The sequence below is a fragment of the Aotus nancymaae genome, unplaced genomic scaffold (genome assembly GCF_030222135.1).
Source record: "Aotus nancymaae isolate 86718 unplaced genomic scaffold, 86718_ANA_hifiasm-v0.15.2.pri h1tg000011l, whole genome shotgun sequence".
In the NCBI taxonomy this organism is placed as follows: Eukaryota; Metazoa; Chordata; class Mammalia; order Primates; family Aotidae; genus Aotus; species Aotus nancymaae.
This window is the reverse complement of record NW_026988422.1, coordinates 53,361,751-53,375,793: the sequence shown is the minus strand read 5'-3', so window position 1 is coordinate 53,375,793 and position 14,043 is coordinate 53,361,751. Positions and strand designations below refer to the sequence as shown.

Below are 14,043 nucleotides of genomic sequence, written 5' to 3'. Positions count from 1 at the left end.
CAAATTCCTGGACTCAAGTAATCCGCCAGCCTCGGCCTCCCAAAGTGCTGGGATTACAGGGTTAAGCCACCTCGCCCAGCCTGTTTTTAGTTTTTCACTGGAAAAAAAAAAAAGTCACACTTTGCATCAGGCGCCATATTTCCACCCAATTATTTGCTATCAAGCTTGTTTGCTCCTCCGGGTTTCCTTTAGAAACAAGCTGAGAGATTCCTTCATTTTAGCCAGTTAGGCTGCTGAAAGACTAGGGTTTCTTGGTGATCTATATATCTATATCTCTCTACATCTATACCTAGATCTACCTGTATGTGTGTATTATATATATATACACACATACATATTATACGTGTGTATATATGCACACATATTATATGTGTGTGTATATGTACATACATACTTTTTCTTTAATTGCTCCTTCGTCCTCTAAGCAAACAAACTAGCACCCCCGAGTGTCCGCCAGGAGGCGCAGGGGGCAGCGTGGGACCTGCGGTACCTCCACGGTTGTAGAGGTGTAGAGGGATGCAGCAGCGACGGAACCGGGCTTCTTCTTTAAAGAATCAGTGTGAGGGAAGGGTGCAGAGCCGCGTTATTTCAGGGAGACCTTGTCGCACTGCCCCTCCCTCGTGTAGGTAGTATCTGGGGTGCGTGCGCCCGGCTCGCAGACCCCATGGAGGGACGCTGGCGGCGGCAGATGGGGCTCCTTTCGCGGCTGCAGCCGGCAGTAACCCAACCCCGCCGGCGCAGAGACTGAATCAAGAAGCGCAGGGGACAGCGGCGAGCTGCGAACAAAAGCCCTTGGCGCGGGGCCGAAGCCCAGGACGCGGGGTGAGTGAACCAGCCCGAGTACCGGGAGCTGCGGGCACTGGCGCGGCCAGGTTCGTTGCGCTCCAGAAGCCCACCCATTGGAATGCTGTGGGGGAACTCGGAGGGCACCCGAGGGCGGGTATCTGAACCCAGACTGGGGTGGATAGTATCTTTAGCACACTCAGACTTGGAGGAGATGGGGTGCATCTGAGAGCATCCAGGCGCCTTCTCCATCCCCAGCAAACACGCGGTGGGGGCGGAGGTGGGGGCAGAGGCGGCGTGCAGAGCCCTCAGCAAGCCCTGAGCGAGCTGCAGGAGAAAGAATCCATCACCCCTCCCAGAGAGGCCTTGGGGATTTCTCCCAGCCTTTCAGTCACCCTGGGGCCCTGCGCCGGAGTCTCCTTTGGCAGAGGAAATCAACCATAAACTTCTTCCCCTAGGCAAATGGGGTCCCTGGGGATGAACAGGCCTCTTGCTTTTTTTGTTCCTGCAAAGCTGCATCCCCGGTAGCCCGCATAAGCTACAAACAAATACGCTAATCCTCTCGGGAATCCTCCAGCGCCTCCCTTGCTAGCTGCTGCCTGCACCTGGATCTTTTAACTTGCAGCAGGAAGGGGATGCATCTAGCCAGCCAGGCGCCCAGAGGAGCCTCGCCACAGGCCTCCACCCCGCATTCCGCGGCTGAGGGAGATCCAGGCTGCTCTCTGAGCACGAGTGCCCGCCCCATCCCCATCCCCGTTCTGGCGCGCTGCCTGGGCTTTCCAACATCGGTTTTATGATTTATGTTCCACCAAAGCCTCTGAGCCTAATCCGAAAACGGATTAAGTTGGGATCGGGTGAATATGGACGATGAGGAGGGAGCAGCTCTCAGATGTATTCCTCGATGTCCCTCCTTGTCATCCACAGAGATTCCAACAAAGGACGGGCTCAGCCATGGTGGATCCGGTGCCTGAAGAAGAGAAGGCAGGAGCGGAGGCTGGAGACTCAGGAGGGGACGAGGCCGCGGCGTCCGTGCCCCCTGATAACCAGGACGCCCAGCAGCCCTCAGTCTCCTCGGCCTCGGCCTCGGCCTCCGCCACCGCGGCGGTGCCCCGCAAGGCGGAAGTCCCGTGTGCAGCCGCAGAAGGCGGGCGGCGGGAGCAGTCTCCGCTGCTGCACCTCGACCTCTTCAACTTCGACTGCCCTGAGGCGGAGGGCAGCCGCTACGTGCTGACCAGCCCCCGCTCGCTAGAGGCCTGCGCCCGCTGTGCGGTCAAGCCGGTGGAGCTGCTGCCGCGGGCCCTGGCCGACCTGGTGCGCGAGGCTCCGGGACGCTCCATGCGGGTGGCCACCGGCCTGTACGAGGCCTACGAGGCGGAGCGGCGCGCCAAGCTGCAGCAATGCCGGGCAGAGCGCGAGCGCATCATGCGAGAGGAGAAGCGGCGCCTCTTCACGCCGTTGGGCCCCGCGGCTGCCGCGGCCTCAGCCTCGGCCTCGGCCTTGAGCGCGGGCAGCAGCAGCAGCTGCAGCAGCGCCAGCCTCCCGGCCTCGCCTGCGCCGCGTGCGGCCCGCAAGGCTTCCCCCAGTCCCTCCTCGGCCCGGACCCAACCTCCGCCAGCGGGTTCTCGGACAGGCAGGAAGAGCCATTCGCTGGACTCGCTGTCGCGCCGGCGTGAGGGCGCCCTCAGCTCCGAGTCGGGCGCATCGTCGTCCTCCTACAGTGGGGAAAGCCTGCGGGAGCTGCGCTGGCCGCCGCGGGCCTCAGCCAGGAACAGCTGCCCGGCGGGGTCGGCGTCCTCCAACACCAACGCTCCGGGCCGCCCGTCCGCCCTGACCCTGGTTCCCATCACCGGTCGCAGCTTCAGCCTCGGCGACCTGAGCCACTCGCCGCAGACCGCTCAGCACGTGGAGCGCATCGTGCGCCAAGTGCGCGCCGAGCGCGGCCTGCGGGGGGTGCCGGAGCGTGACCGGAAGATCGCGGCGCTCATGCTGGCGCGGCACCAGGAGGAGCTCCTGCTGCTGGAGCAGCGCGCCGCGGCCCACGGCCAGTGGGAGCTGCAGCGCATCCGCGCTGAGCAGCGGCGGGAGCGCGAGGAGCGGGAGAAGCAGCGCGCCGTGGAGCAGGGCCGCCGAGCCTGGGTCGCGCAGGTGGAGGAGCGGCGAGGTCGCCGTGGCCGCGAAGAGCGCGAGGCGGCGCGGCGGCGGCAGCGACAATACGAGCGCAGCGAGGAGCGGCGGCGGGAGCTGGCTGAGCGCCAGGGCCTACTGCGGCGGGAGCGGGCGGAGCGCGCGGCCCGGGAGGATCGGCTGCGCAAGCTTCAGCAGGAGCAGAACCTGAAGCAGCGGGAGGAAGGCCTGCAGGAAGGGCGGGAGCGGGCCGAACAGATCCGCAGGGAGCGCGCCCAGCGCGCGGCCCGCGCCAAGCAGCGCCAGGAGGGCCAGCTGCAGCGGGAGAAGCGGGAGCTGAGCCGGGCCGAGCGGGCGCGCCACGAGGCGCTGCTACAGGGCCGGGCGCGGCAGCAGCGCCAGGAGCGAGAGGGCCTGCGGAGCTCGCTGGAAGCCAGCTTGGGCCGTGCGCAGGAGAACTACGAGCATTTGGTGGAGCAGCGTACGCGAGAGCTGCGGGAGCGGGCCCGGCGAGAGGAGCTGCAGGGTCGGCGGGCCAAGGAGGCGGCAGAGCGCAAAGAGCGGGAGCATCAGGCGCACCTGGAGGCGCTGGCCCGGGCGGGGGAGCGACGGCTGCAGCACGCGACGCAGGTGGCCGAGGAAGCAGTGCAGCAGAAGGCGCGGCGCGTGGGCCAGAGCCGGATGGAGAAGGAACGAGCCCAACGCGCCAACAAGGAGAAGGTGGAGAGGGACGAAGACTGCCGCCGGCGAGAGCTGCTCCAGGCCATCGGGCGCAAGCTGGAGCGAAGCGAGCAGCTGTCGCGGGAACGGCGCAGTGCGCTGGAGAGCGCCCGCTCCACAGCCCGGGCCTCCTTCCACGTGCGCGAGAAGGTGCGCGAGGAGACCAACACGCGCTCCTTCGACCGCATGGTGCGAGAGGCCCAGCTACACGCCAGCCTGGACCGCAAATAACTGCGGGTCTTCGCCAGCCAGATTGGCACGCACAGCCCCGTGGGTCCTCCCTCAACCACCTTGACCATCGTGGGAGTCCCCATTCGGTGCGCTGCACCGTGGCCTCTCGAGGCTTCTGACCAATGAAGCAACAACAGTACAGACATGTGGGACCTGTCAGCCGGCCCCCTTTGTTTTTAAAACTTACTTCGTTTGGAGATGACAGCACAATCTGCCCACATCTACCCTTGGTGGCTCCCGCACCGGCCCTTGCCAAACTTCCTTACGTGTCTCTTGAGTTGGAATAGAGAAGCTGGGGGGAAAGGGAGTGGTCGGAACTGGGGAGAGGCCCCCCCAGGAGAGGGCAGAGGTGGTTGTCCCCACCCCTTCTGCAGCAGTTGCCGCAGGCACCTTTCCGACATTGGCGTTTGAGACAGAGTTGCTGCTGCTGAGGGACCATCACCCTGGCTCACCTCCATCTTTCAAAATATGGCAAGCTGCACAAAGCTCGGAGGGCTCCCAGAAAAGCGCAGCTCCTCCAATGTGTCAAGCCATGCCCAAATGATCCAAAAAGCATTTGATTTTTTAGACCTGACTTTTAATCAGCCACCTGAGCAAATTCTCATCAGTTTTGATAGTTTTCCAGTTCAGCTCCTTGGGTTTTCTAGTTAGACAATCATCTGCAGATATTGTTCAATTTTTGTTCTTTGCCCCGTCTCTCCTTATTCTACCAAGTGACACAAGAAATTGGTTGTTTTGGTGATGCTGTTTAGCTTTAATAGAAGCCTCCAGCCCCTGGAGGGGGCGGGTTCCTTTGGCAACAGTGTTCCATCCCATTAAGCTTTCTTACAGGGTGGGGCCCACTCCATGAAGACAGCAGCCATGCCTTAAGAAGCAGAGCTACCCTATGTGCCTCCCCAGGCCGTTCCTGCCTAAATCTCCAGCCCTGCATGCAGTCTCAAGGGTGGGCCCCAGAGAGTTTGGAGTGTAGGATTCCCTCCGTGAAGGAATCATCTCTACTGCTCTGAGGACAATTAGGGTATCCTTGGCTGCTTTACTCTGGTGGCCTAAGAGTTGGAGTTGCCTCTTTGTTGAGAGTTGTGTTCACTGTCGATGGCCCGTGTACCTTCACCTGTACCCAGGAAAAAGCCTCCCTCTTAAATTTCCTGGTAGCCCCTCACCTATGCCTGAAAGTATTTCACCCTCTCAATACCTCACCTTTCCCAGTCGCCAGATGGGGCCATCAGTTTTCTCCTGGTACCACAAGGCCTCCTGGATCCAAAGCACCATGTCAGTATTATTTGTTGGTCCTTTTTGTGCCTTTCTAGACCTGGAAGCGGGGAGGCAGGAGGATTGCTGTCAGCCTAGTTTCTTTCTGAGAATATGGATTCCTAGTGTTGGAAGGGGCAGTGCATCATGGACAGATGGTCATTTAGCCTCTGGGGTGAAATACTTGCAATACCAGGTGACTCCCTGGTCCAGAAGGTCAAATTCAGTTGTCATTAGGCAATTTTAACCTTTAGAGTGCTTCCCTTCCATGAAGCTGACACCACCCCCCTGCCATATCCACCCATTGACTCTGCCTTCTTCAGGGAAGATGGGAAGTAAAGCATCACTTTTCACATTAAACCAGGATCAGGAATAAAAAGTTACCAAAAAAAAAAAAAAAAAAAAAAAAAAGAAGGAATCAGGGTAGAGAACTACTACATTAAACATATTTCATATATATTCTGCTGGGTAAAATTGTCCCTGAAATGGCTGATTATTACACACACATATGTACAGACACACACTTTGTCATCCCTTCACCCCCACCCCATCACATGCCAACAAATATAAAAGGTATATTGTGTAGAAGGAAGTTGGGTGTTAGGCTTAAGATGTCATGAAACAAGGAAAGGAGCTGTGTACTGAGGTTTATTTCTTGAATGGGTGAATTTTTTCCTTAAATTTTCTTGTTGGTAACCAGGTTGTTTTCTTGTTGTCAGTTAGTTGAAATAATTGGTATTATCCATGAATCAGAAGGATTTAGCTAAAAGGTTAATGTGATTCTGGTTCTTACCTTGTGGTTCTTGAATTGGTAAAGGGCTTTTGAAACTTCCATAGAAAATTCCACTTTAAAACTGCTTACTTCCAAAGTATGTGCATTCACTGGAGGAGACAATCTGATTTTTCAGATAAGGCACTGAAAGGAACATAGGTGATCTTGCCTGGACCTTTATTCAGTTTGTTTTCTGGCTTACTGAGTGACTTTGGGTAGATTGCTTCTCTGTGCCTTGGTTTCCCCATCCTGTAGAATGGGGATCATGATTTCTGCCCTCTGTTACACAAACACTGTGAGGGTGAATCAGAATCCAGATGAGTTCCCCAGTTCTACAACTCTGGAACTGAAGGTGCAATTGCTATAAACAGGAAGGATCATGTAACTGTACTGTAGTTAGAGTGTGTGATGTACTGTCATGACCTGGTAAAGAAAGTAGTCTTGAAAAGCACAAATTATCATATCTCGTGTGTTGTAAAGGCCCAGGCCTGAATCTCACCAAATTAGAAGTTTGCACTTAGAGGGAAGCACTGTGTAAAGACAAAACCTTTTAGATTCTTCCAAAAACAAAAACCCATATAGCCAAGTAGAATTAAAGCAAAAACAGGGCTGGGTTATGGTGGTACATGCCTGTAATCCCAGCATTTTGGGAGTCCAAGGTGGAAGGATCACTTGTGTTCAGGAGTTTAAGATCAACCTGGGCAACATAGCAAGAACCTGTCTCTACAAAAAAAAAAAAAAAGCAAAAACAGAAGCCAAACCTAGTGACAATAAAGAATGTTCCACACCATCTGCTACAGTATAGACCTACCTCTATATTCTAGGATAAATATCCATATTGCTTTCTGAGGAGAAGCAATTTCCAGAATCTTTGTTGGGCCCCTTATTTATATCCTTTTCTTAAAGCAATGCCAGAGAGAAAAGGTTGTTTCCCGTTCTGAAATGCAGCAAGAGAACATTGGAGGGGGGACAAGGATGGTGGGTGGAAAATGGCTCCTGATGTACATTTTTCTGGGTAGAATTGTCCCTAAATGATATTCTAACAAGTACCCAGAATTTGCCTTAGAGCACCATGCTGGATGTGTTCCTATCACCCAGGGGATTGCAGCCTTAAAGTGACCACAGACCTTCACATTTGTCCTCTTGGAACATTCCCTTGTTCTAGAAAACAGAGAATGTGAAATGAGATGAGGAGGGGCAGGAGGGTTGGAAGAAGCTTAGGTTTAGTTCATTACCGTGGAAGCAAGAAAGACAAAACCATTTCAGATGAAACAATCAGTGAAGCTTAGTCCAGTGTCCTGCTCAGGCAGTGACCAGTGCCTACACCATATCTAGACAGGATGATGGAATATTCTTTTTGGAAGCATGCAGACTGTGACTCTCCAATGAGGGCAGAAATCAGGATTTGCTAAAGGCAAAGACTGTGGGTTAGTAAACATATATGAGAATGCAGTCTGTGTTCAGGCTATTCTATAAAGTCCATCACTTATCTTTTCTTCACCTTTACAAAGTCCATTGAAATAGAGAGGTGACTCTACATAAAAGGCTGTATCTTGTTTAGCGTAGAATCCCCTATTGCCAACGGTTTTACATATCACATGTGGTAAGTACATAGATACTGGATGGAGAGAAGGACAGAGGAATAGATGAACAAATGAATGATAACCAGAGGAAATGTGTATAGGCCAGGAAGGCAGGACTCCATTCATTCAACACATTTTCAGTGAGCACCTGCTATGTGCCAGACACTGCTCCTGGTGCTGGGGAAACAGTCTCTCTGATCATTGACCCTGGAGATGACATATGCTACAATGTCATGAGCAGACAACATCTTTGTTTCCATGTTGGGTTTAAAGACCTTCTCACCTGAGTATTCATCTGCAGGCAGACCTGATGTAGGCACTAACTTCAAACATTTTCAGCTTCCTCAGGACAAGTTATCCACCATTCAGTCATCATTTAGTCATTGTTGCTCTTTTTCCCTTGGAGAAGCCTTGATTAATCAGATCAAATTCATGCCGTGCACTTAATCAGCTTTAAATCTCAGTAAGCAAAGAGAGAGAAACTAAGAGAGAGAGAGAGAGATGAATCACCTTCAAGGGCATTGCCTGTCATGCCTTTAAGAGAGGCAGCATAAATAATGATCTTCGACCTAGAGAACCGAGCCTTAGGCTGTGCAGAGTCCTAATTCATCAAACATCATTTGGTACCATCTCTGTCATCTGACTATTCTTGCTGAGACAAGACAGTCAACATTGTAGAACCATGTCCAGTTTAAAAACCTTAACAAAAAGAATTGTCTGGTCGATACTGAATCCATAAAAAGATGTAGTAAACCAGAATATCCCACTTCTTAAGCCTTCCAGGTAATTGAGCCCAAAGCTTGCTCTGTAGACTTTCCTTTTCTCTACTGTATGACCACATCTCCACCCAGCAAAACATTTGGCAGAGGAACATAAGGAAACTTGGTACTTCTTCACTAAGCCTGCAAAGGGGCTTTCAGGGACCCAGGAGCAGAAAACTGAGTTCTAGAGACATTATTTAGGCCTTATATGTGGCACATTCAGCCTTGGGTGTTTGGCATAGCACCTGAATATTATACCTGATCACATGCTTTGGTTATGTGTGTTTTTAGACAAGAGCAGCTCATCAAGTCATATGTTCTCTGTTATACAGAGTTCCCCGGCATCTCTCTCTGCATGCACCTCCTCCCAACCCCATGGATATTCTCAACAAGCCCCCAGTCCTTCATTGCTATCCCTGTGGTGATTTCTCTCTCTCTCTCTCAATCTCTCTCTCTCGCTCTCTCTCTCTCTCCTCTCTCTCTCTCCCTCTCCTCTGTCTATCTTTTTACTGTAGCAGATGTTAGGATATGGAATGTGGGATAGTTTCTTTCAGAAAAACACTGATAATGTCATCATTTGCAGTGTTATTACTTCCCAATTCATCAAATACAGTCCTGCCTCAGATGAGCACAAAAACGTGGTCCAAAATGATTTTTAAATTAACTGTCATTTTGAAGTGTTCATACCTTTCTTCCACTCCACTAATACAGTTTTTTGTTTGTTTGTTTGCTTGTTTTGTTTTGTTTTTGAGACTGTCTTGCTCTATCGCCCAGGCTGGAATGCAGTGGTGCCATCTCAGCTCATTGCAACATCTGTCTCCTGGATTCAAGTGCTTCTCATGCTTCAGCCTCTCAAGTGGCTGGAATTACAGGTGCATGCCACCACACCCAGCTAAATTTGTATTTTTAGTAGAGATGGGGTTTCACCATGTTAGCCAGGCTGGGCTCGAACTCCTGGCCTCAAGTTATCCACCCACCACAGCCTCCCATTGTGATGGGACTACAGGCCTGAGCCATGGCGCCCGGCCCTCCATTAGTACAATATTGATGGCATGTTTTTGTGTCAGAATCTTAATTCACAGGACTATCTTGTGAATGATCGAGTACATATGTGCAAGTGTGCATGCACACATACACACACACATACACTCGCCTGCCCCTACTGCTTCCAGCCTTGGTGTTCTTGCAAAGGGAGGAACTATAGCCATCTTATTCTTCCAGGGAAGGCTAAGCTCTGGGAAGGCTGAGCTGCCCCTTGTAAGGGTCCATTGTTCCCACCTGCCTCCAGCCACAAGGCTACTTCAGGCTGTGGCTTGTGAGCACGGTGTCTGCATCTCCCAAATCCATCATCGAGCCTCATGGTGACAAAGAGTTTTCATGCTGCCACTACACTTCTCCTTCCCAGTGCATTCTCTCATTGGGTGTGAGAGATTTACTGGGAAATAGAATTTAGATGTCAAAATGCCAACATTCGGGAACAAAGTATAACAGAATAACTGACATCCACCAAGTTCTGGAAATCTAATCTCTGTGGTTATTACAACTTAAGGCAAAGAGTTTGGCAAAGGAGCAAGTGTCTTGACTTATTCAGGCTATTTTCAACTCATCCCTCTTGTCCTCTGTGAAATGGAGACAATAGATTCTTTTTGGTAGGGAATTTTTAAATCAGCTAGTTCTTGGAAAGCAGTTAGCACAATCCCTGGCAAATAGCAGGGATTCTAAATTTGGGAAGATGGTAAAGGAGGGAATGGGATAGATTGAGCTTAAGCCAGGTGGTCCTGGTGGACACCAGGCTTGAATGTCTTTGCTGCGCAGCAATCTTCCAAACATTCCAAAGGAGGGGCTCTGAAAAAATGCTTCCCCTGGTAATATATGGTAGTCCTGGGGTTGTGGGGGTGGGGGGAGGTAGGGATTTACTTGTCTACCCATTTACCTTGTTTGGCAATAAAATGAACATCTGATGATAATTTTGGAAATTTTATTTTAAGACTTCTTAAATGATGAGTAAAATGACAGAATGCTTTCAAATTTGTATATCTTTCTAGGGTAAAAGAGGGTGTACTTCTGTCCTGACAATGCCCAGATTCTATGATAGCATCTTTAGCAGGACCAAGTAGGAGAGGTTGTGGAAGAACCACTGTTCTGTGGGGACCTGGTACTACAGGGTGTGGTGATGCCTGGCAGGCATTCTGGGCTGTAGAGCCGTCTTCTGCTATGGCCACACAGGAATGAGGAAGAGGGTCTGGGACAAGCCCAACGTGGGAGAGTGCTGATGGGCTCACTGTAGGGGTCCTGTTGGAGCAAGAAAGAGGGAGCTGGCTGTGCCTTAGCATCACTTCATCCTCAACTAATGACTTTCCCTGAGAAGCCTCAGCTAATGGCCTCAGTCTCCCTTCCTGGCCCTCTGGCCCAGTTGACAACTGCATGGAGGCCAGCTTCAGGCCTGGGTTTGTAGATATCTATTCTCCTCTGTGGACATACAGCAAGGCACAGAGGTGCTAAACAGGTAGGCTGGCCCATGCTAGCTCTCACTGTGCATGGCAAAGTGAGGATGAAGAGTATGGCAAGCTTCCAGGAGCTCTCCTACCTCATCACCTTTCTTCTATCCTTGGATAACCTAGAGGGACGCCCTAGTGGACCTCAGAGTACTCCTGAATCCTCAGCAAAATTGTAGAGTAGGCAGAGTGTGTTTCCCAGAAACATCTGCTTATTTCAAGAGAACCTGCAGGGTGAGCAAATGCATAGCAGAAGGGAACAATTTGCTAATGCTGAGATTTCAGGGGTAATGATAGCCAATGTGTACCAGGCACTATACACTGTGCAGGTGACTGTTTTAAGCACTTGATCTTCACAAGATTCTCTATGCAGTGGGTACTATTATTATTTCCATTTTCATTTTACAGATGACAAAATTGAAACACCAACTTTAAGCAATTACGTACCCATAGTCACACAGCCAGTGTCGAGCAAAGCCGGCTTGGATTCCCTTAGTCTGGCTGTACAGCACATGCTTTTAACCAGTACTTTCTGTTGCTTCTTGGGAATCAGTGGGAATGATACTTTATAACAAAGGGGCTCTCCTGAAGCATCCCAATGACAGCCATTTGAATCACTGCCCGTAATGTCTATGTGTAAGCCCTGCAGGGAGAAAGCTCAGACCTCACTGGAGCTTAGTGCCACCAGGTGAGTCCTGCTGGCATTAAGGATGAACTAAGGCTTACTGCCCAGAGACAAGATGAGGGACTCTTGTACTGACTCTGAAGCTCACCACATCAGGGATGATGCATATTCTAGAGCAGAGGTATTCAAAGGGTGGTCTCTGGTTCAGCAGGATCAGCATTAGATATTCTGGGGGTGGGACCCTCAATCTGTGTTTTCACAAGCTCTCCAGGTGATTCTTATGTGCATTTAAGGTTGAGAACCACTGCTCTAGAGCTGTGCTTTCCAATTCGATGGTCTCTAGCCACATATGCTATTTAAATTTAAATTAATTAAATGTTGTGATAGCAAGAGAAAATGAAAAAAATAAGTTAATTAAATTTAAGTAAAATTAAAAATTTAGCTCCTCAGTCACACTAGATGCGTGGAAAGCATTCAGCAGCCACATATGGCTGGTGGCCACCACATTGCCTAGCACAGATATAGAATGTTTCCATCATCCATCATCACAGAAATTTCTATTGGGTAGCCCTGCTTGAGAACCTTGCTACTCCAGAGTGTGGCCCACAGACTGGTAGCATTGGCATTACCTGGAAATTTATTAGAAATGAAGAGCTGGGCTGGGCGTGGCGGTTCACACCTGTAATCCCAGCATTTTGGTAGGCCGAGGTGGGTGAATCACAAGGTCAAGAGATCAAGACCATCCTGCCAACATAGTGAAACCCTGTCTCTACTAAAAATACAAAAATTAGCTGGGCGTGGTGGCACGTGCCTGTACTCCCAGCTACTCGGGAGGCTGAGGCAGGAGGATCACTTGAACCTGGGAGGTGGAGGTTGCAATGAGCCGAGATTGCTCCACTGCACTCTAGCCTGGCGACAGAGCAAGACTCCATCTAAAAAAAAAAAAAGAGGAACTCAGGCTGGGTCCGGTGGCTCACGCCTCTAATCCCAGCACTTTGGGAGATCAAGGCAGGCAGATCACCTGAGGTCAGACATTTGAGACCAGCCTGGCCAATATGGTGAAAACCCTGTCTCTACTAAAAATACAAAAATTAGCCAGGCATGGTGATGGGCACCTGTAATCCCAGCTACTTGGGAGGCTGAGGCAGGAGAATTGCTTGAACCCAGGAGGCGGAGGTTGCAGTGAGCCGAGATCGCGCCACTGAACTCCAACCTGGCGCCCGGCGACAGAGCGAGACTCTGTCTCAAAAAAAAAAAAAAGAAAAAGAAAAGGAAAAAGAAAGAAGAGCTCAGGCTCCGCCCCACACCTTCTGAATCCGAGTCTGCTTTTTATTCTCTTTCTCTCTTTTTTTTTCTTTTGCAAGCTCCCCAAGTGATTCGTGTTGCACGTTAAAGTTACTGCTCTAGAAGGCAAGTCCAGCTCAAGTGCAGTTCATATGTATAAGTGATTAACTCCCCCTGGTAGAATCTTCCTCTTCTACCTCCTTGTTCATTGGTAATTATTTACTTATTGGCAAATTTGTGTTATTTGTGGCTAGGCTTCAACTTCCTGGGCCACCAGATTACAATATTGTGGAGCTTGAAGGGAAGTTACATACCATCTGTCTCTGAATAATATGAAGAAGGCCCCTCTCCTGGCCAGAAACTGTGCTCTAGACCCTCCACACATTCTGAGCTTATTGCGAGTGGTTGCAAGTGTCCAGGACTTGGCTTCCAATTATCACTAGGTATGTAGTTTTCCAGAAGACTTCATTCTGCTAAAGGCGGAAAAAAAATTATCAATTTTTAGAGCAATTTAATACAAATCTCTCCTTTGCTCTCTCCATCTTCGGGCTGCTAACTGCTGTTTTTATTTTCTGGGCATTGTTTATACTCAGTATTCCCACTTAACACTGGTTGCTTCTTCTTCACAACTAGGTGCCTGTTTTCATTATCATGTGAAGCCAGGGGATTGTGCTGGAAAGTCTGGCAGCTCACCTGCTTCCTTCCTGCAAAGGGAAATCCAGTGGGCTTAATCTCACCTGATCCACAGGTGGCATTTACCAGACAAGCCCTCTTGCCTCCTGCTTGCAATTCACAACAAAGGATCTGAGTATTGAAGCAGTCTCATCTTTGATGTGGGTTTAGCCAAAAGCTCTGGGCCTGGGTTTCACATTCTGCCTCTGCTGCCCTAGGTGGGTCTAGAGCTCTGTCTGGACTTCCACTTTTTATAGCCACTAGAAGAAGTGGAAACAAAGGAAGGAGGGAGGGAAGTGTGCAAAACCTCTGGGTGGGAAAGGGCTCGTTTGCAAGAGGTTATTAAAATAGGTAAAAGCATCTTTATGTTCAAAAAAGGAGAGAATGCAGTGAGAGCATTGATATAAGGAAATAAAAAGGGAGAGGCTGGGAAATACTAGGCTGATGCCACACACAGAAAAATTCAGGCGGGACATATATCTCAAGAGGCTGAGGATGACTAAATAAGCCCATGCCTCAACAGAAAAATAAGAGGCCCATCACTGGAGCCATCTTAAAGCAGCTGAATCAAGATCCAGGGAGGAGAGAAGAGAAGGCAGATGCCTCAGAACCTGATAGTTGCTATTTAGGTCCTGATGCAAAATGTGTTCATAGTCTGTAGATGTAATAGGTACGTAGATAAGAGTGAGCACAGACTTTTAAAAAGTTGCCAAAACTTCTTGCAAAAGAATGGCTCTTCCCATGA

The 14,043-nt window shown here is 50.4% G+C and overlaps 1 protein-coding gene across 1 annotated transcript; it reads left to right on the top strand.

Moving 5' to 3' along the window:
* The first annotated feature begins 437 nt into the window (after window positions 1-437).
* Window positions 438-5,522, top strand: CCDC177 (coiled-coil domain containing 177). Its single transcript, XM_012438284.2, has 2 exons — window positions 438-822; window positions 1,708-5,522. Exon 2 carries the CDS (start codon window positions 1,735-1,737, stop codon window positions 3,856-3,858), a length of 2,124 nt encoding a protein of 707 aa, XP_012293707.2. The 5' UTR covers window positions 438-822; window positions 1,708-1,734; the 3' UTR covers window positions 3,859-5,522.
* The last annotated feature ends 8,521 nt before the right edge of the window (window positions 5,523-14,043 follow it).

What these genes read in the sequence shown, in the direction of transcription:
- CCDC177 (XM_012438284.2), top strand. Translation starts at nt 1,735, where the DNA reads ATGGTGGATCCGGTGCCTGAAGAAGAGAAGGCAGGAGCGGAGGCTGGA.